The following is a 21,365-nucleotide window of genomic DNA, read 5'->3' as shown; positions in this document are numbered from 1 at the left end:
AGGCAGCACTAGTGATGGTTATAACTTCACGTAAATCAGTAAAAGTTTTTGTGTGGTTGCACCTGTTCTCTCTATATAGTGCAATATAGTGAATCTAATTTTTTTTTCCCTTCCTGTTTAATATTTTCAAGTGGCTGAGAAATGTTGCCCCTCTACTGTTCCTTTTGATTTGATTCCTCATCGCGTTTTCCCCCCAAAACTGGCTTAGAGCTGAATTTGCTAATCCCAAGAAGCAAGCTGTAGTGACTGTGTCTGGAAAACAGGCTGCACAGTTTCTTCCGCTGTCCCTCAGTTATAAAATGAATAGATTTACTTAGTTTTGCTAAGGTACCAGGAAATTAGTTTGAGCTATAAGCTAATGAGAAATCTGACAGATTTCGGCCTCAAAGCCGCAATATAGTGCGTGTCCGTTCTTGGCTGCATCCCAGGTAATTTGTGTTCAGTCTCATCATTTGTGGATTTAGCAGAACATTTGATCTTGTTGCTAAACTAGCATGTTTGATTCAGTGTTAAGCATCACTCAGCATCGCTGCGAGAAGCAAGCCTTTCTATCGCAGGTGGAGCTAGACGAGTTGTGTTAATCGGCGTCTTGATGTCTGCGCTCGTCTTGAAAGCTTCCTCCTTGTTTCCCCCCAAAAGGGGGCATCTCTGATTTTGCATGTTCAGGCCAGAGAAAACGCTCTTTACGGGTCAGAAAACTGAATTATGGTGGCGATGCTGGGGTTAGCGTCGGCTGCTGTGGCTTGCCCATGCCCTCCTGCTCTCCCCAGCCCACCGGCTCAGTGCTGAGTCCATTGGGCAGTGTGGGCTTGGTGGGGTCTTGGTGGTGCTAGTCCAGCCACATCTGGACGTGGCCGGTGGTGCAGGTCTAGCCACGTCCGGACATGGCCCGTAAACCGTGGCCCCAGGGTGTCTGTGTACACATTGTGCAGCGGTTTCTGCAGCCAGGCAAACATTGTATCGTGGTGGGTCCACTTAACGTATGAAACATGCCCTGCGCTGAAGTACGCTTTATCCCCATCCCTTTTCTTGGGGAAAGAGGGAGGAAAAAAGCTTCTCTTGCCTGAGATGCTCTGATTTTGATGACTGATGATTGCTGCTTATTCCTGCCTTTTATCCAAAGCTTTTCCTTTTCCTTTATTAAATGCAACCCTCTTGTTTTGATTTTATGCCTTTATATTTGAAGGGGAGCGGTGTTTTGTTTTGGTTTTTATCAGCTGTGGCTTGTTTTTATTCCACGTACAGAGCGTTTGCAAAGGGAAGGCAGTGAATACCAGCGCCCTTGCGTTAGGTACGTCCCCTCCCGCACGGGCTCCCCCGCGCCGGGAGGGCATGCCTGGCTGCTGCAGCGTGGGCGCACGCCGTGCCCCTCGCGCTGCGGGACGCGGCGGCGGGGCCCGTAGGCCTCCTTGCTCTTCACCAGGCCACGTCCCCAGCCGTGCCGATCAACTTAATCTGACTAGCGTTAAAGATTTGTTCAAAACAAGAAACACCTGCTGCAGAACCGTTCCTTCGTAAATCTCTTTTATCCGTTTCCTTCTCTTGTGAGTCTCAGTCCGAGAAACTGGTGATGTTTCCGGACATGGACAACTGCCTGGGATGAAGAAGAAAGGAACAGCACTCACAGCAACCCACAAAACAAGGCGCTCTGATGTTAGCGTTTATGTGAATGTTCTGTTTTTGCATTGTTACCCTGTGAGTCAGTTCTAATGTTATGTGAAGTTTCAGGGTTTTTCGCTTTCCAAATCGTTCTTCAGTAGCTTTTCCTGTTAATGCATTGCCTCTTCAATAGGCTGCAGCTCTTCCATCAGGTAAATACGTGCTGGATTGCTTCCTTTAGCAGCGAGCAAAGAGGAGGGAGTAAAAGGCTTATGATCTCGTAGAAATTGCATTAGTTCTACTGCTCTTTGTATAAGAAGCACAGGGAGGAGTAACTGTTGGAGGGTAAATGCGAATAAAAATAGATGTCTTATTTAATTTAGGTGCTTAAGGTGTGGATGCACATGCTTCTGACCCCTTAGCGCAGAATATTTTTAGAACGCTTAATACCTATTGGAACAAAGAGGAAACTGTGGAGGCTCAAGACAAATGAGTGACTAATGAGCGTGGAGGGGGTCGTGCAGCAGGACTTAGCAGAAACTTTTCCAGAAACTTGGAAATTGTCCCCTTGAGTTCTAGGTCTGATTTCGCTGTAAACAGCCTGCTCTCCTCCTAGATAGAGGAACGTTCCCCAGCTCTGTGCCAGTCCTGGCGCATCCCCTCGTCCCAGCCAAAGGAGGAGAGATCAGCAGTAGGAAGAGATCTTAAAATCTGATATTCAGGAGCAGGATTGTTAGTGCTCTGAGAGTGTCAAACTCTCTTAAGAAAGAGAGAAATCTTCAGTCAGAGTCAGTCATTTCCTTTATTGATGAGGAAGTGAAATATGTAGGCAGAGGGGCTGAGCAGCACTCGTGCCCTGGGGAGAAAGCCTTGACCGCCTTGTTGTCAGCTGGAGGCGGTTAGGTCTGCGATGCAATCGCAGCGGTCAAAACGGTGACGTTTTGTCCAGTAACAGGTAAAGGTCTCTGTGAGTGAACACAGCTCCCGAGCGGAGCAGACAGTGAAACAAAAGAAAATTAAAAGTGCTAGAACGTAACGCTGGGTTGTAGTTAATTAGACAACAAATAGAAAATGTACTTTGAGGACAGTGAGTTGCTACAGCAGCATCTATAGTTGGGGGATTTGGTGGGGGGGTATGTTATATGCTTTTTTTTTTTTTAATATTTCACTGATCTTCCAAATTAAAGTTGGATCACTCCTCCTGGAAATGTGTACATCGGAATACAGTATTCCCTCCACGCATGTTTGCTTAAGCAGCTACCTGAAAGCATCCTCAACCCCTCGTCAGCACAACTTGTTCAACCTTTTAGTTGCTAAGCAGATAATCTTGTTGGGTAGCAATGTATTCACTTATGATTTGCTTGCTGTCTCAGGGAAATGTGTGTATTTGTCTATTGTGACCGTCTTGCCAGCAGATGCTTTTGTTTTAATTTGCTATCATTTTAAATAAAATAGTACTTTGTTCATAATATATAACTTTTATAAACCTAATCTCAGAAGCATTGCATAATGTGTATAAAATTGATAATATCTTTAAAACATGTCCTGTGTTTTAAAATTAACACTTTAAAGAAAGCCTTGTTTTTTCACTTTCCCTCTCTTTCTGGAAACTAGCTAATTTTGAAAGCTTCCCTTTGGGCTCAAAGAGCTGGGAGGCTTTTTCAAGTAATGAGGTATTTGGCATGAATTGCAGTGGTGGTTTGGTGCCGGGAAGCAATGGCTCTGTCTGCCCTCCCTCTCCCCGGCTGTTTCTCTGGAGGTGGGCGAGGGTGAGTCTTTGCTCTTCGGAGTTCAAGTTTTTCTTTCATGTTAGAGCTGCTGAAACTATGGTTTTGGCTATGCATGAGCCAGATTCTGCAGTCCTGGTGGAAGTAGGTTTGAGCAGTGCGTTGGTCCATTTGTGATTAGACACGTTGAGCGGTGTTATGGTTGGGAACGTTTGGATCTTTTCCTGGAGTGTTTTTTCACTTAAAAATTTTTGAGAAATCCTGATTACTTTTAAAATCACTTCTCTGAAAACGTTTTAGCAGCCTCAGTAAAACTTGAGTTGGGAAGTGGGTAAGTCCTGCCTGGTTTCTAGGGAATCGTGGTGGGAGTTCCTCGATCTGGCTATCCTGGCTCTTTCCCTTGCACCAGTGCAACTTGTAGGCTAGCGATTAGAAAACGTCCTTTCTCCTTGTCTTTCACTACCTTCCTCTTCTCTGGAGTCCCACTGAAGCCATTTGGGCAGAGAAGGATTTCCTAAATACCATGGATATGGTAGGCAAAAATGTCTTTTCAGGAAATCACTGACCACTTCAGCTCTTCTAGCATGTGCTCGTATCAAACTCTAAAAAGATGCAAAATTTCCTGCTAAATAAAGTTCTGTGGGTAATGTACAGGTTGCTTATGATGCCGTTGTAGACCGCGGCGGGGTCGCAGAACACAGCGAGGAAATGCTGCTCTTCAGCTCTACTGGCCTATCCCTTTTAAAAGGACATTTAGACATCTAATGAGCAGTTGCAAATCCAAGTTGCTCTCCTGCAGAGGAGCAATATTGCCAGCGGGACAGAGGCCGACAAGGTGCCCTCAGCCTTAGCAGGACTTCCTGGGGTCCCTGATTTTCCCCAGCTTTTCCATAGCTCATTTTCCTTTGGGGAGCAGAACCATTCGCAGCGAGAAAGCCTGCGCTGGGCAGTTGGAGGTTGGGGTGCCGCCTGCCGCGCCGGCTCCTGTGCAGCCTCTCCTCTCCGGTCCCCTTCCTCCTCCTCGCCCCGGCTGCTGCCCCCTCAGCCACCGCCGCCTCTTCTGGCGGCTCTTCCTCTCCCTTATCCATTTGCATGCTGTGGTTTTTCTCGTAGACCGAAATTAAACGATTCGTTAAGAATGAAGACCAGGAATAGGTGCCGGCAAGCAAACAACTTATTTACATTGAGTCAGTGAGCGGGTCCCTCCACCAGTTATCTCCCTTTCTGAAGAATGGCTCAAAACTGATTTATAAAAATGTCCTTTCTGCTGTGTCCCAATGCCGATGTAACGCGTCCTCATTCGGTAGTTACAGGACTGTAATTCTCCCCGTAATGGAGCGGTTTGGCTCCTGCCTCGCGCTTCTGTTGTGCGGTGAAGCTCTTACGCTTAGAGTGTATGAGGCTCGAAGGCGTCTAGTCGGGAAAACATAAATGAAATGTCTCAGGAAAAAATGTGAAAAGACACTGTGCAACCTCAACAGTTTTCAGCAGGAAGTTTATGCCGATTTAGATGTGATGTAGGAATGCCGCTAATCCCATTACTGGGGCTGCCTCTTCAATCAAGTAAAGTAGCCATGCGTCAAACGTGTTACGCTTTACTGAGAAGTTTAAAAAAAAAAAAAAAAACCCTAAACACCTGCGCTAACACGAACCCCATTAAAACTAAATAGCTTTAATACTTCTTTCTTTTCTCTCCATTTATTTTCAGTAAATAGCAGAAAAACATTAAAGCTCAGAAATAGACTCTCACAAAACTGTTTGTGAACCTAGTTCCTAATTTGAACAGTTATCTACAGTCATGTATGCATACATGTAAGTTGTGCATATATGCAACTATTGATAGACTGGCTCTAGAAAGTTGGTCTAGTTTGGGAGAGAAGGGGTAGGAGGAGGGATGATAAAAGGTGCCATAGATTTATTGTCTTAACAGACTGAACTGAGTTGTCTCCCAAATTGCACATATAACTTAACTGTATTATAAGCCTCCCAAACCTGCATGGCAGAAGACTGCATGCAGCTTTGGTTGGACTTGACCTCCTGTGAGAGGGCTTATTGGGAAGTATGTGGTAGGGAGAAGAAGGGTTGCTTTCAGGATGCTATGGGGTGCGGCTTGTTGTCTTTCTGACACCTTGCTCTTTGTAAATGTTTAGATTTTTTTGTTTGACGTGTTAAATGTGTTACCCCATGGTGGAGAGGAGGCCGCTGCCCAGGTCTCCCTGGAGGTGGACTCGTAGGCTTCTCCGGGCTTCCTTTGGAGGGTAAGAGATTTCCTTTGGTAAAGAGGAGTAACTCTTTCGAGAGTTTTATTCCTCTTGCTGTAGATGTGACAAATGTAGGGGGACAGGGAGGCGAGTCCTTAGTGGATTCACGTTTTGCGTGTCCCCCCCTATTGATTGCACAGTTAAGCGCTTCAAATGGCGGAGCAGAATAGAGCCCATTCCTCCCAGCTACTGTAAGCCTGCAAATAATGCTAATGCCAAAGTATGATGTGGAAGCTACTGGAATTTAATTGTTAATTTTCGGCATTTAATTTAATTTTATTTTTTTGTTTATACCCGGTGCCAGTCTCCATCGTTTTCTAGCAGTGGGGGAAGCGGGTGCAAGTGTGAGTTGCTTCTGCCTGTTTTACATTTTTGGGCTGTGCCTCAACAGAGCTTGAAAAATGTCTTGCAAGAGTGAGAATTCATTTGTAAGGCTGAACTGTGCAACGTGCACCTCTTAAAAGGAGACGTGAACAGCAGTGCTGACACAGGCGTTGCTACAAGGGCGCTACCGAGGTGTTTGTGATCGATCAGATTGAAACCTCGCACAGAGGCAGGGTTTGCTGCAAGCCAGATGATTTTTACTAAGAGCAGAATGGAACAATAACCTCATAAGGAAGTTGAGTGGACATTAATTATAAAAGCTTTTTTTCTGTTCCTCTTCCAACTGAAAATATATTATCAGAAACATGTTATATTTTGAGGCAAACATGATGATGAGCTTTTTCCTCCCCTTATAGCGAGCTGTGTAAATGGATGTTCTGAGTGAGAAAATAAATAGCTGGGAGACTGAAAAACCTTTCCGTCTTGCGTGGAGTAACATTTGGTTTGTGCATTGTGTAAGAGGAAAACATGCATATAATAAGCAAGGAAAGTAATTTTAAATGGTCTTACTGCAGAGTAGTGAGTCAACAGACTAGAAAGTGGAGAGAGTGCCATGAGACTGTAGAATACCCCTAAGATGGAAACTTCGCATCTTTTGTTCTTGAACCATTGCTAGTATTGCAGTAGAAGAACTGCAGTAGTTTTTACGTAGGCATGGTAAACGGTGGGCATGCACATCTCGCTTTCACTGCAGCATGGCCCAATATACTGAGTTTACTGCTTGTTGTTGTTTTTTGTTTCCCCCTTCTCCGAGTCAGGGTAGACGGAGCCAGACGTTTCAAGCAATGAATTGGCTCTCAGCCTGGGCACCTTCAAAACGGAGCTCCATTTAGATCACTAGTCCCAGTGGGAGCTGATAGAACAAGAAGGGTCATTCACATCCAAACTTTCTGCAAGTTAAGAGGGTCAAATTTTCAAAGTTTTGGAATCAGAGATTGGAAAAAGGTGGAAGTGAGAGACTGCTGCTTTGTACCAAGGAGAGATGGGGGCAGCTGTGTGTAGGGGACTGCAGGGTCACAGCACATTTGGACTCAGGAGGGTCAAACAGTCCTGGGAAGCAGGAGCGCTGCAGGGGGCTGGCAAGCCTCCAGGGAAGTCACAGATTGTGCTTTGGGAAGCAAACGGGAGAAAGAAAAAGGAATTGCACATGGACACTTTGCAACGGAACCAGCTTTGCCATGAGATTTAAAGCTTAATAACACAGCTGGAAAGATCTAGGCTATTCAGCGTGCTTCCAGCCGCTCTGTTGGTAATGTAATTGGAGAGAGCGCCAGGAAAATGGGCAAGTCATCTATGGTTATCTCATTATTGGGTTCTGACCTCCTCGTAGTCGCTGCTGCAAGAGTTTCATTCGAGGAATAGCAGAAAGAGGTATGACGCTGGGTTATTGATTTCTCATATCTTTTATAGTAGCCCATAGAGCTTGCAGTGCTGGTCCAAGGATAAAAGACAACTGAAAACAGGGAGAAAAGGAAGGCTGGTCCTGCGAGGCAGAGTAAGGGAATGGGCCAGTTGGAGACCAATGAAAAAGATGAAAGGCGACAAGCCTGATGTTGAGCAACGACCTATGGGAATTTCATTTCCCTCCTTCAGAAGGTGTATTCTTTTGGTATTGAGTTTTACCAGTGAAAGCCCAACTAGTAATGTGATCTGTTCCCTACGGATCCGATTAGGAAACGTTTCTGTGTTCTTCCGGCTGTGCAACGCTATGACAATTAAAAACAGAATCAAGAAAAATAAACACCTATGTGCCCGTGCAGGCTGCTGCCCAGGTTCGCAGGGTTGTTCATGTTTTCAGTATTGGTGCCCAAGGAAAAATTTAATCAAACTCTTCTGATGAATGCAAGCAATAAAGCAGTCTGGTCAGCTGCTGCTGTTGAGGTTTTTCTTGGCTGACCGGGTGTGTGGTTGTCCTCCCCAGTTTTCTTGTAGAGCCTGTTATCTGCTCCCTGGTTAGCAAAGACTGAGCGAGGTACGGGGGTCCGGCGGGGAGGTGCGTCCCGCAGCATCAGTCCAGCAGAACTGGGTCCTGGATCCGTACCTGCTGCATGGTGGTAATGTAATGCAGTCGCCTTCAATGTCAGGTACCTATCAGAGATAACTTTGGATAAAAACAGTTAATATAGAGCCATTTTATGAATCATCTCTTTAGTAGCGCTTCCAAGAGGTGAACAATCAAGCAAATTGTGCGTGATATAGCTTCATGGCAAGTATCTAAATATATATGCTCTCATACATTGACGGGTATTTTTTCCTCAGTAATCTGCATATACACTTTACATAGTTTTGATCTTTTGATTTGTTCATGTTTCTTGCCTCTTTTTCCTTATTAGTGCTGTCATAAGCCATAATACCATCCCAAAATAATATTTAATGAAGCTTTTGATCTTCTCACGGTTAAAAGGATTGGAAATGGGGCAAAAATTAGTCTAATTGATCTTAGTTAGTTACTTCAGACTTTCAAATGCGTTTTCGTGGTATCACCCGTTATGGGTTTTGTTCTCCTGGCAGAGAGGTAACATTAATTACCATTTTCAGATGCAAAAATTAATATAGGAAACTTTTCTGTGATTTTTGAGTGCCTCCTTCTGCTATTTGTGGAATAACTGGATGTCGCCACTGAACTTTGGTTGAGCGTTTCTTATTTATTTATTTATTTAATACTGAACTGTGCATACATACTAAGCAGTTCCCTTTGTGTTGGTATTATCGCTGTAACTGTTTATCGCAACGCTCCTTTTCAGAGTGGATTCGCCTGCCTTTAAACTGTTTTGTTTTTGTTTTGTTTTTTAAACTCAGCAACTTTTTTGTAATGCGGGATTGTGTATTTTATAGTAGGTACAACTTGCTGGAGAAGTCACACGACTTATTCTGACGCTGCCCAATTGGAGTGCATTGGCATGGGCGACTCCTGCTAGAAAGCACATCGGCTCCAAATCGCTTTTTCAAAACAGCATCTGCTGTGATTGCAAAAATGTAGTTATCTTTATTCACAGATAAAACTCAATTATAGGGATTTTCCTATGTTACTTCTCTAATTTTTGGTCCATCTTTGCTCCTTGACTTTGCTGCCTGCCATTTCTGTTTGCCTGGTCCGAGGTTAGTCTGTGCCTGCCAGCTGCGTTGCGGCTGTGGTCCTTTTGGGGTGCTGTGGTCTCGGCTCTGGGTGCCCCGGGGAGACGGCAGCCCCCTGCGACCAGCTACACTGAACCGCACGCCGCCGGCACGCTTCCATGGTCCGCCCGCGGGAACAAGCCACTGGCGTGCTGGGTTTCCTGCAGCACTCTCAACACCAAGCAATTTCAAACAGATGCTATTAACTATGTATATTATATACATAAATAAATAAAAGTATGTATTATATCTTTTTCTATGAGATTTCTGCAAAACGCCCCAGGAACAATCCAAGCCCCATTTCCTTCAGCAGCAATGATAAATTTAAAGACAAGACCAGAAATGCAAGTGAAAGGGGGTTGCTAGTTTCCTCCGAGTGCAATGATATTTGCTTGTTTTCCTTGAGTGCTCAAAAGATTAGAATTAAAACTGCATTATTATGGTAGGAAAATTATCTCTAGAATGACTGTAAAAGTTTTATTTTACCCTTTTAATTTTTCTCTCTAATTTTTGTAATGGGAATCACTTCTACGCTGCCCAGCGTGCAAAGTATTGTACTGGCAAGAGTCCTAGTGGAAAAATAATTGAAATAACGTGGCTGTTGGAGCAGATTTCCTAGTCCTGTTTCAAGGAGGCTTTTGCAGGTAGCCGTCCAGGGTCATGTTCCCAGCACGCTGCTTGCCAGGCAGCTGCCCCGGGGCACTGGGGTTGCTGCTTGGCTCCTTAGATGTGTGCAGAGCTCATTGGAGTCTTGTGATTGTGTCGTTTATAGGTTTTGAACTAATTTTTCATGTCATCAGTAGGATGGTCTATCTCTTCTTTCATGTCTAGAGCATCTAAATGAGCATAGCGATGATGCTTCCTTTTGCTGAAACCATGGCCCCTCTAGTTATGCCAAACCCTGGAAGAAGCCAGCGTTGATGGTTTGTGTCCTTAGCAAGATGTACTCGAAGCGGGGTCTCACATTCTGTATTTTTCTCCAGGATAAGTCGCTGTTTTTGCTTTATATAAGTAAATCATAACACTAAAGGCTCATAACTGAGATAATGAATGTGTGCTGCTGCGATGCCCCTAATGCCAGGTGATTTACTGTGGCTTTTCTGCCTCTCCACTTTCATAATAAGCAAGCAATGAAAAAAGACTGAGAAACTCATAGAGAAGATTATTACGAAGTTCTTGCTTTATGTTTCCTTTCTTTTTTCATTGCAGCAGTAACAATGCGTGTAGACGTTTGCTAACTGAACAGAAGCCAGGTGCAATATTCATGCATCTGAACTCTTATTACATCAAGCCATGAGTTATTCAAGAAATGTATATTAAATATGTGCTAGTAAGGGGAGATTTAAAGGCCCTGTGCTGTAGCATCATCTTATCAGCAAAAATGAAGCTGGTGGCAAGTCAAGTGTATTGGGAAGTGTCTGGTAGGTCTTATATATGTGTATAAGAGCATGTGTGAATAGATGTACATATACATGCACCCAAGGACATTCACTTATATGTAAATATATCTGCACAGATCAGCAATATGTATTTTTTTAGCAATAAATAGCGCTTAGTACAGGTGAGACATTTTAGACCATAGAAGATTACTTTCTGTGGTAAAGGAGAAGTGTTGGAAGACTGCTGATGTCAGGATGCCAGTGGAATAACTCCTTAGCTGTTAATTTCCTGGTTTACATCATGGGAGGAACTAGGTTTAGAGACCTAATATTTTTCCTAATGTTAAAGAGGCTTTGCGTTTTCCTCTGCCCCCTCCCACTTGTTGCTATGAAGTCGCAACTGTGTTTTGAAAGAAACCTGCAGATAATGATTGTAAGGTGCGGCATGGCCTTTGAAGGACTTGCAGTAGAAACTTCCAGTGTTAAATGTGGGTTCCCAAAGTCTTTTCTCTTACTGGCTGTACCAAGGCTGTGTCGCTTTTTGGCTGGAATTCCACGTGTCTCCGGGGCCAGCCAGCGACCATACACAACGGGGCTTCCTCTTTCCATCATGCTGACTTTAATATAATATAGCAAGTCAGTGTCTAGCCATGTTGAGCAAAATTAATTAGTGTCGAAAAGTGGCTTGTTTTGCAAGGTGATCAGTTTTTAACCTCTGCAAATGACTTTCTTTGCGACTAATAAATTAAATAAATTATATCTTTTTCATGCAGTACAGTGGGGCTCATAAATACTGCAAGCAGTTAGTAGGTAGTTTCACTTGATTACCTTTCCCATTTCTGTTTTTAATATTCCTTGTTGGAGTGGGGAATTCAGTCACTTTTAATAACGTGACAAAAAAATAGCAAAGGCAGCCTTGTTTGATGGCGCTGAGCTGCCCACCGGCCTCTCTCCCCGTCTCAGAGCAGTCCCAGGTCCCCAGGCCATCAGGGAGGTCCTCTCTTGTCTTGCCCGATGACGTTACTATGGCCATCGCCGTCACCTCTTTCCACGTTGTGCACGGGGTGTCCTTTCTGCCCACCTTGCCCGTGCTCGGTTGTGCTTAAGCAGGAGTTGTTTGTCTGAGAGCGTGGATAAACCCGACTACGAACAAAACCCGCGTGGTGTAGAAGCAGACGGGCTTTATGTGACTTCTCCATAGTAACCGGGCTGGACGTGGAAAAGCCAGAGTGTTTTGTCTTTTCTGTAAGCCCTCAGTTCTCCAAATCTTTGATGCATCATTAAAAGACACAAGATTTCCATAACAATAGGAATGGTTCTTGTTAAGTAATGTTTTGGCAGTAATGTTAAGTTTCTATTAAAAATCAAAATGGAAAAAAATGCTCAAGGATCCAAGGAGAGTTTCTGCTCCTGCCAGCACCTTGCAGCGCTAGGTGGGCGGCGAGGAGCTGCCGTCGGCTTGGGTTTGACCTGGTGCGCTAAAGCAGAGCGGCCCGTGCGGGACGAGGAGGGGAGAAACGCCTTGAGGAGGGAGCCCGGGGCAGCCGGCACGAGCTCCGCACGGCTGCAGTGACGGGTTCCTCGCTCGGGCCAGACGGGGGAGAGAAATGCGATTGCGCGGAGTCTCTGCTGCGCGGTACAGCCAGACAGAGCAGGACGTGCAACGGGGCCGGGTCCTGCAATGGGCTATGCAGGGTCCTGCACCACTACCCACGTCACTGCGTGTGATCGATCGGTAGCGTTCGAGACCACGCAGGAAGGGATTTGCTTTAGTTTCACCGGCACTGTGTTCATATAGACGATAATACCTCCCAAAGCTTGATGCTAAGTACCTTCAGCGTCAGGAGCTGGTGTCTGGAGCGTCTCAGAGCGCGTCACGTTGCGTTGAGGAAGCCAAGCCCCTGCGAGGGCGTAGGTCCTGCTCTCGGGGAGGATGGCGCTTAACAGGGCGTCCTCAAACCCCAGCCTGGCGCGCTGGGCTGATCGACGGCGTGCTGTAATTGCAGATGACCTTGGCAACGAGGTCTGGCAGAGGCTGCAGCATCTGCATTCTTGAGGACATTGTGCAGAAACCCTGGAACAAGGAGAAAAGTAAATAAGGAATATTCAGATACTCCTTCCAGGGACTGTACCTCTGATGCTGCTCAGAGATACTTTGACCTTCTAGTTTATTATGAGTCAGGAAGAAGTCAATATTTCTCAGGCTGGCAAGGTTGGAGGAATTTTAATGAGTTACTGAGTCAAATAGTTAATCCTTCGATAACAGATTTTTTGTTTCCTTTCAGATTTACCGTGATTAAAAACAAAGGCTTAGCTGGGGCCAAGAAAAATGGGAGTTTGTTTCCTATAGAAATTTTTGCTTGTTTTTTGTGCTTTAACCCCTTGGTCACCAGGAGACGAATGCAGCTTGAGCACTTCCAATGGGCATGAGACATCGGGCAAGCAGAGGTTATGTCTATGTTAGCCAGGAATTTAGCGTAATAAAAAGTGGTCAGTAGATTGAAGTAGCTAGTGCTGATGCTCCTTGCTTCTCTATTCTATGCAATTAACAGAGGGTGGTTCTTTGGATTAGATTTGGTCTGGTCTCCTTGGCCCAACAGCTCTGCTACTTGGAAAATGCCTTGGGTGCACCTGGAGGACACAGTGGTATCGCGGCCACCATACAGCTTGTCCCATCAGGAGCTGGAGGGTGTCTGGAGCCACGCTCCCACTGTGCTTTCCTCCAAAGGGATCCAGCTAGCACACGTCAAAACTGTGCCGAGAGCCGAGGCTACGTGTGGGAAACCGGCAACTGGGACTTGCTTCGACCCTGTGCAGCTGGTCCAAAGTGACTCACGAGCGTAGCCCAGCCCTGGACTGCTGCTACTGGGGGGCTGCGTGCAGCTGGCAGCAGGCTGTGGACTGCTAAATGTTTATTCATGCTGTAATTACGCCTTTTGCAGCATCCCTTTGTAATTCTTGACTTTGTGTACTCCAATTAACATAGAACAATCTAATTTCCTGAAACTCTCTTCGTTGAGTATAAAGCTAATTATTGCTCTGAGTCGTGGCTTGTTTGGAAATATCTTGTCCTGTATAAATTATAATAATATTGTGTTGTAAGCCTTTAAGTAAGGAAATTTCAGAAGCAGAAAATATTACAGCATCAAGGCAGCATCCTTCGCCTCTTAATAATACCACAAAATAGATAGTACAGTAATGTGCAGAACAGGATACCCAATGAATTTTTAAAAGAAGTACAAAGTTATTTTTCGTTGTGTGTCGCTACTCAGAGTATAGAGGTAGATTTTGATGGGCGTTTTTACAGTGAGAAGCATCCTGCCATCATATTGCATTGACTTCAGTGCTACTCCTCCTTGGGCTTCCCCCCTCTCCCCCTTCTTCAAAAACTCTCAGCAATTGCCTATATTAACCTACATTGAAATCTGTGTGACTCTTAGCCAAGGGGATATTCTGCTTCTGGCTACTAGTGAGGGAGTGCAGGTATGTGGAAGGTATTTTGGGAAGTCGACTACGTGACGAGAGACATGAAGACACGGCTGCAAGAACTGCTTGGATGTAACTGTGTATCAGGAGGCAATGTGAAACGCGCCTGGGTCGCGTGAATTTGGGGAAGTGTCTGGTTGAGCGGATGTGGGGTTGAGACTAGGTTTTGTATCAGCAAAAATGCCGGTACAAACAGGCTAACCGCATCTGGCTGTCGGGCATGATAAGTAACTAATGTTAACAACCTATAAGGAGCTTGGCTGTTGCAATATGTATAAACTAATTAACTCTATTATATAAGTCATAAAAAGGTGCAAATAAACTGAGACTTGTGATCATCATCGGATGAGCATGTCTCCCGTTGCTTCCGACACAGGTACGCGGGGAAGGTCGCAGTCTGCAATGAAGCTCCTGGAGGGCTTGTGGCTAGAGCAGAGCAGGATTTCTGAACTGCTTTTTTGAACGTATGTCCAAACTTTGGACACTGAAATACTCCCTCTGAATTTTATCCTAGGGCCTAGTTTTGCAAAGGACTAAAAGAGCACAAGGTCCCATGTCCATCGCTTTTCAGTCAAAACCTTGAAGCACATGCCTCAGTAGTTTGATGAGTCAGAGCTGGAAGCCCGTGAGCCCAGATGTGAAGATCCTCTCCTACCTGTGCTGTCCTGCTCTCCAACAGGGTGCACTTTTAGCCTCCAAATCCTGCTATCTTGGAGCTTGTGATCAGCACGCTGCTAAAGCAAACGCCTGTGCTGTGTTAGGGAAATGTGCTAACGCTGGTGTTTTCTGTTCTTTGCAGTGCTTTATGGGCAGGATGGCCTGCACGCATCGTGTGAGAAGAAATACTGTGGCCGAGGGAGCAAGTGTGTGGTTAACAAGGAGACCGGCCAGCCGGAGTGCAGGTGTGTAGAAGACTGCAAGCCCAGCTACATGCCAGTATGTGGATCTGATGGCAAATTTTATGAAAATCACTGTCAACTGCATCGAGCCTCATGTCTGCAGAGGAAGAAGATCTACATTATCCACAGCAAGGACTGTTTCTTCAAAGGTAGGGCATCATTAAAAATAAATACTTCTACAGAACTTCCATCATTCATCTTTCCTTAATCCTGATAAATGGCTGAATGGTATGTTTTATTTCTAAGAGATAAATTTTTAAAGGATGATTTATTCTAGGACTCCGTAGAACATAATGCAATGCTTTATGCAGCTATTAAAAATCTAAGTACCGTCACCCAAAATATAATCAAACTGAGTACTGGTAAATAATTAACATCATTGTATGCGTTGTGTGCGCTTTGGTTGTGCTCTTCGGTACTTACAATTTCTAGTGTAATAACGTTTTACGATCTAATTCGTTTGGTAAGGCTTTGAACAAGACTAAGACGTTAAAAAAAAAATAGTACACGGTATTACAAGAAGTTTGTTGCACAAACGAGAAAGAAAATTGTAATTCATTCACTCCTGAAAGTGAATGCAGAAACTGAGCGTGTATCAGCTGAGAAGTACACTTCAGTGAGCACTCTGCAGGCTTTTGACGAGGGACTTTACGATAGATGTGACGTGGTATGATAGGGTGGGACGTGTTGCAAATGTTTTGGGAACCATCAGCACCACGTGTCGGCATTTTTCAAAGGGCACCACACCCGATAATTGTGTTTCAACCCACTTAGACGAATTACACAGCAAAAGGGAAAAAACTATTGAGACAAAAAAAGAGAAGTGGAAGTGTACCAAGAGAAAGTCAGAACGATGACAGGCAAATGTTTGCTAAGGTAACACATCTTCAATGTCAAGTAGCAAATTGGTTCATTGCATAAATGTCTGCACAAAAGTGAAACATGAGGTAGGGTTTATGGAAGTTCAGTACCTCCCCCCAAAAGAGCAATGCTCTGAATTACAGTTTACATGCTGCTGTTTCAAAATATTTTTTCTTCCAGGAAAAACGGTGCAAAATAAGTTGTATAATCCTTGGATCAAGTTCATAGCTAAATAAGTGCATAGGCAGTGTATGCAAAACAAACAAACAAACAAACAAAAAAAAAACCCTAGACATTCCTTTACTAGGCCAAATTCCTTGGCTTAGTACTGAAATTTAGCTCACAGCCCTATAGGCTCCCCTAGCCTACAAGGACCTGTTTGGTGTTTCTGTCTGACGTGTGAAACCTGACTCTGTGTTTAGTGGCTCCGTCATGCCCGTTTCAGGACACAGTAACGTTGGCAAGAGTGTGCTCGGTGACCGAATGCGGGGAGGTGACTGTGGAGCTCCTTGGAGCAGGGGTAGTTTCTTACTCCGTTATCACAGCTCTTGCAAAATGAGCCTTGACTCTGGTAGGCATTTAGGCACTATGGTGATTTGGTCGTGACTGTTTTAAAGACGATTCAGGATACCAGTAGGGTGCATACATGCTTAACTATTTTACTGGTGTAGTAGAAAATTCCATTATTGTCATTGGGCCAAATGACCAGAGGGATGGAGTCCTATGTCTCTTCCATTAGCAGTTTTAATGTCATGTACCATCCTGTCACAAATCAAGTGAGATTGCAGTAGCAGAAGCTGTGTGATATAATGCCAGAGAGTGGGAGAAGTCCCAAATTATTTTAGCTCTAATGAGAGGTCTTATAAAGGCCTCGCTAGAGTATCTTGAAAACTCATTGTCAAATATGACTCCTTATACCTACAGAAAGATTTGAGTGGGTTGTTGTGAACATCTCCAGTGACATTTACGTGATCAAATATGAAAATAATTCCATTATCTTCAGCTCACTGGGCACTTGAGCCCCTAAGGAGTTTGACTGTACACAGAGCTATCCATCCCATGCTCTCATTTACTAACAGATAGATGCAAGTACACAATGTTAGAAGAGCCTATTTAAGAAATAAGGGCCTATTTGAAGAGACACGCGAGTGTCTTACTAAGATAGGATACCCTTTGGAGATAGGAGAACATTACTGTGCTTGTCCTGCCAACGAGGCCCTGAGACACAGACAGACTAGCTGAAAGTTTGCAGACCGGTCTAGACACAGCTGTGCTTAGTACTGCCAAGTCTAATAGGTTTGGGGATCTGGCTTTTGATGGGATGGAGGAATCAGTTGTAGGAGTGACTCGGAGAGCATGAACTGAGCTGCTACATGCACTTTGTAAGCCGTTGCTTCATGAGACAAGGCTTTCTGTAACAATGCCAGAAGAGTCCACGTTATTTTCGACAGCTGCTTCAGTGCCCGGAGAAGCCAATGGCAGCGTGTGTGTGGTGTGTGGCCATGCTCCGAGGCAGGTGGATGTCTAGTCTGCTCAGAGGTCCCACCCCCATTTCACACCTTGACCACATGAACGGTGTGTTCCTGCATGTAGGCAGCAGCATGCTGTTAGAGCGGTGTTACTACCAAACACTGCGCGCTCGGTTGCAGTGCTTGTGAGTGATCTTGCATCAATGTAAGTTGAACCCAAGCCTATTCATGTTACTTATTCTCCAAAAGCCCAGCCTACTGCCCTTCACAGGGGAGAAATGGCTGCCATTTATACCTCAGTCAGTCCATTGCAATTGGGAAGTAATTGGGTCTGCGATCAATAGACCTTGTATGAAGTTGGAAAACAGAACAGTGTTCTTGAAGGGTCACCTTAAAGGCACGTTTGCAGGATCAGGTCAAGGTGAAAAGTTTATTTTGCTTGTTGCTTTAAAAAGGAACATCTTCGTAAAGATCTTATTGTCCCAGAGATGCATCTTTTACAATACCAGCTATGTGGATAGCTCATTTTACCCTTATAAGAGTAATTGCACCCTTATAAGAGTAATTACACTTTCCCACTAATGAAGCTGTTTATCCTTATTCAATTAAACGCCCTGTCAGAATGCATTGAGCCATGACGTGCTCCCTCAGTAGTGTGCTGTGAGGACCCCAACTAATTCACAAATGACAATGCCAGCCTTGAGCTGTGCAGCGCCGCCGCACGGGTGGCACTCCTCTTGCCTCCCACACCACCGCTGCTTGCCCTTGCGAGGCTTGCAGGTGAGGCTTGGCCATCAGCTTACGCCAAGCTAAGTTGCTGCCTCATCCTACGTACCCGCTCCTCCTGCCGAGCGCTGGCGCTAGCACCGCTGCATCTCTGTGTGAAGCCAGATCAGGGCACGGACCTGGCTGAAAACGGGCTTCAGCCCTGAATAACCGTGGATGGAGCTGCAGCTTCCAGAGAAGAGCTGCAGGAGGTGAAATCTGATCTTCATTTCACCCCTACAGATCCTGCTGGGACTCAGTCGCTCAGTGCTGTAGGTTTTCCCTGACTCCCAGAAACGTCTTTTTGGCTGTTTCTTTCATTCTTGTGTATAGCCTACCCTTTTACAGTGATGTTTCTGGCCCAGCTTTTTATTCATTCCTTATCACATACACTGTTAAAGAAAATGAGTTCTCATTGCAGTAATCAGTGCCCCTGCAATGGCTGTATTATACCTAATGATACAATGTCACGCCTGAATACTTCCCTGAACATACCATGAAATGATGTCAGAAAGTAGTAGTTTTGTGTCCCGGTTTAGAGTAACCCTTAAATTCTTGTGATGGAGCACTGCTTAACGCTGCTTTTCAGCAGAATGAGAGCTTTATGGAAGGGAGGAGAGAAACAAGGTCTCTTCCCTTCTTGGATGAGTAAACAAAAGAGTACTTCTATTGCTGTCTGCAGAGAGAAAATGTAGAAAAACAAGTTTACAGATACTCTCACTGGTTGAGTAGGACTCCGTAGGAATATTTGGCTTCAGCCCTTGTTTCTGCCATACAGTTCATGAGTAACCTCGTTTGCGTCCTTTCATTTCTTTTTACCTCAGTCTCCTCTTTGTAAATCAAGAATGTTAATGTTTTCTTTTTAAATAGAAAGTAATAATAACCTGTTAAGCTACAGATTTATACCAGCATTATAAATACAACATTATAAAGTGTAAGGCGGTATAAAGTGTCTCTGACTGGAGAAAAATCTTGAAGGTGCAAAATGTTTTTTCCGCTGGATGTAAGATTTCTGTCTGTCAGTAGGCATATCTTTTCCATTTGTTTTCTATCAAGTAGATAGTTTAATTATTCGAGTACAATTAGGCCGATGAGTGGGTTTCTTCAAGGGTTTTTGTCCCGGGTGACTTCAATTAAGGTTTGAGTCCCTGCGTAGAAGTACCTGAACGACGCTGCAGACAGCATCTGCATGTTCTGCCAGTTTAACCAGTTAAACGGGGCTGGCCTTGCACTGGGTGACCTTAAGGTACAGATAGGTCAAATATAGATATAGAATATAGATGAAATATTCGGATTCCATTTCAGTGGCTGAGCTAGGTCTATCTGTAGGAAATTGATAAAGCCAACAGCAAAGATCTGTTTCTTTGGTGTTTTGGTGTTTTTGGGAGTAGGAAAGGATTGTTTAGGGTGTGTTGTTTTGTTTTGTTTTGTTTTTAACATATCATCTATGAAGTGCTTTGCAAATATTGATTTACAGCAAATGCTCATGTGTCACTACAAACATTGTTTGATTTTTCTGCTACCTCGCTGGCGTTGTATTCCATACTGGCGTTAATATGAGGAGGAGTCGGAAGAGAATCTGGCTCTGGGCAAATGACAGATTCCTCCATCTAGCCTAGAATGAATCCTGGAACCCTGAAAATCTGACACATGAAAAAGGCTGCGTGCCGTTTCTCAAACGTGAAGGTTTTGCCCTCCTGGTGTAGTAAATAATCAATTGGAACTTGACATTTGCATCACTGTGACTGACGTTCTGCTCATTGCATCTCTTATTTTCCCCAAACGTTCTCTCCTAAATCTGCTTTTCTGACATGAACGCAGTGGAAGACATTCCAGTTCCTCTGTAGCGTTGTTTGAAATTAGCAGATGTCTCTCAGAGTAATCTAGAAAATAAGCACCCGGAGCTGCTCGTAGCATGCCATGCGTGGACTTCTGCTCCCTGGTACCACGAAAGCAGGGAACCAGAGTGGAAGTGTGGCGACGTCCCACCAGCTCCGGCGGGCTCCGGGCACCTCGTCTGCCCCTCCTGTTGCCCGTGGCGCTGAGGCAGGATGAATCCCATCCCCTTTCCTCAGCTAGCAAAGCAGCTGATGAATAGCTTCAAGCATTTGAAGTCCAAAGGGAAATGTTAGAGAGCAGAAGTCCTTGGTGCAGCTGTCTCAAGAAGGACGTTTCTCCCTCTTGGCCTGAGTACCATACTTGGAGCTGAGGAAATGCTTTTTTGATTTGTATATCTTCATCAGTAGGAAAGTGTCTGTGGTTTTTCTGGAAGAAATTGCTCTATTTCAGACTTCCCTGCTCTGTAGATGTTTTGGGTTTGCTTGGCTGGTTGCTGGGTGTGCCGCCGTTGGAGTTCCCCTGGTCATTTGAGTTCAGCGCTTGGCATTTTTGACGGAGTAACAAAATATATAAGGATGAAATTCTTTCGCCGTCTGCCAAAGAGGAAAAGAAAGAAATCTCTCTTCCCCAGAAGAGCGTCTAGTAATGGTGAAAGCCTGAAAGAGATCTGTGCTCATGAGGACAATTGTTCACGGATGTCGAAAACGAACAGTTGGCCTGGATACGTTTCCATTTGAATAAATGCGGAGACTTGCTTGACTATGCTTTGCTTTCACATAGCAGCAGTTCCTTTTGTTCCATTTCCATTCGTTTTTCTTTCCTTTTGACTTTCTACACCCACTCCATCTCTTCACTCACTTTCCTCTCGGAATTTTTAGCCAGCAAAACTGTGCATACACCACTCACTGCAGCGTCTCTCCGTTTCTCCCTGTACCTTTCCGCTTTCTCCAGAAACACAGGAACGGTTTTCTTCTCCTACAACGTGCATATATTAGAAAAATACTTTTTTCTTAGAGCTAGGCTTCTCCCTCTTCAGGTTTTACGAGTAAATTCTTTTTTTTCCCCTTCTTTTTCTCTCTGTTCTTCCCCTCACTTCTTTTTTGCGAGGTCAGCGGTCTGGAAGCGTTCCTGTGTCAGCCCAGCCTGCTGCAGAAGGAGCGGAGCACCTGTTTCGCTTTCCTGCGCACTTTCTTTATTTCTCGGGTTCTGATGTATTCTCTTTATGTAGGTATATTGTGGGATGTTTTTGTTTGTTTGTTGTTTTTAAAAAGCTGAGCTTTTCTTGCTAGGATATATAAAGGCTTTGTGCTGCAGCTGGTTAGATTTAGTTTGTATGCTGGCATGAATTCAGTGCAACTAAGTTGACCAGATTCTTGAACTTTCCATTATGTAAATGCACTGTATCTATGCTGATTACCTTATTCTTTTTTTTTTTTTTGATTCAATCCAAGCTGTACTAGATCTCTAATTTTATTTTGATCTGACAGAATCTGACATAGGAAATTGGGGCATTCTAAAAGTGTTTTCATGCTCTGCTATTCCAGTCCCATTTTCTGTCTTCTTCCAGTCTCTCCCAAAATGT

General features: G+C 44.5%; 1 protein-coding gene across 6 annotated transcripts in view; it reads left to right on the top strand.

Annotated features, from left to right (window-relative positions):
• FSTL4 (follistatin like 4) overlaps window positions 1-21,365 on the top strand; it is a 359,281-nt gene that overhangs the window by 166,663 nt on the left and 171,253 nt on the right. For all 6 annotated transcript variants that reach the window (XM_068959795.1, XM_068959798.1, XM_068959793.1 and 3 more), the window contains one exon: window positions 14,750-14,998. In XM_068959795.1, the coding sequence (XP_068815896.1) occupies window positions 14,750-14,998 (249 nt within the window). The remainder of the gene's footprint in view (window positions 1-14,749; window positions 14,999-21,365) is intronic.

The sequence above is a fragment of the Struthio camelus genome, chromosome 13 (genome assembly GCF_040807025.1).
Source record: "Struthio camelus isolate bStrCam1 chromosome 13, bStrCam1.hap1, whole genome shotgun sequence".
In the NCBI taxonomy this organism is placed as follows: domain Eukaryota; kingdom Metazoa; phylum Chordata; class Aves; order Struthioniformes; family Struthionidae; genus Struthio; species Struthio camelus.
This window is presented reverse-complemented; position numbering and strand designations above follow the sequence as displayed.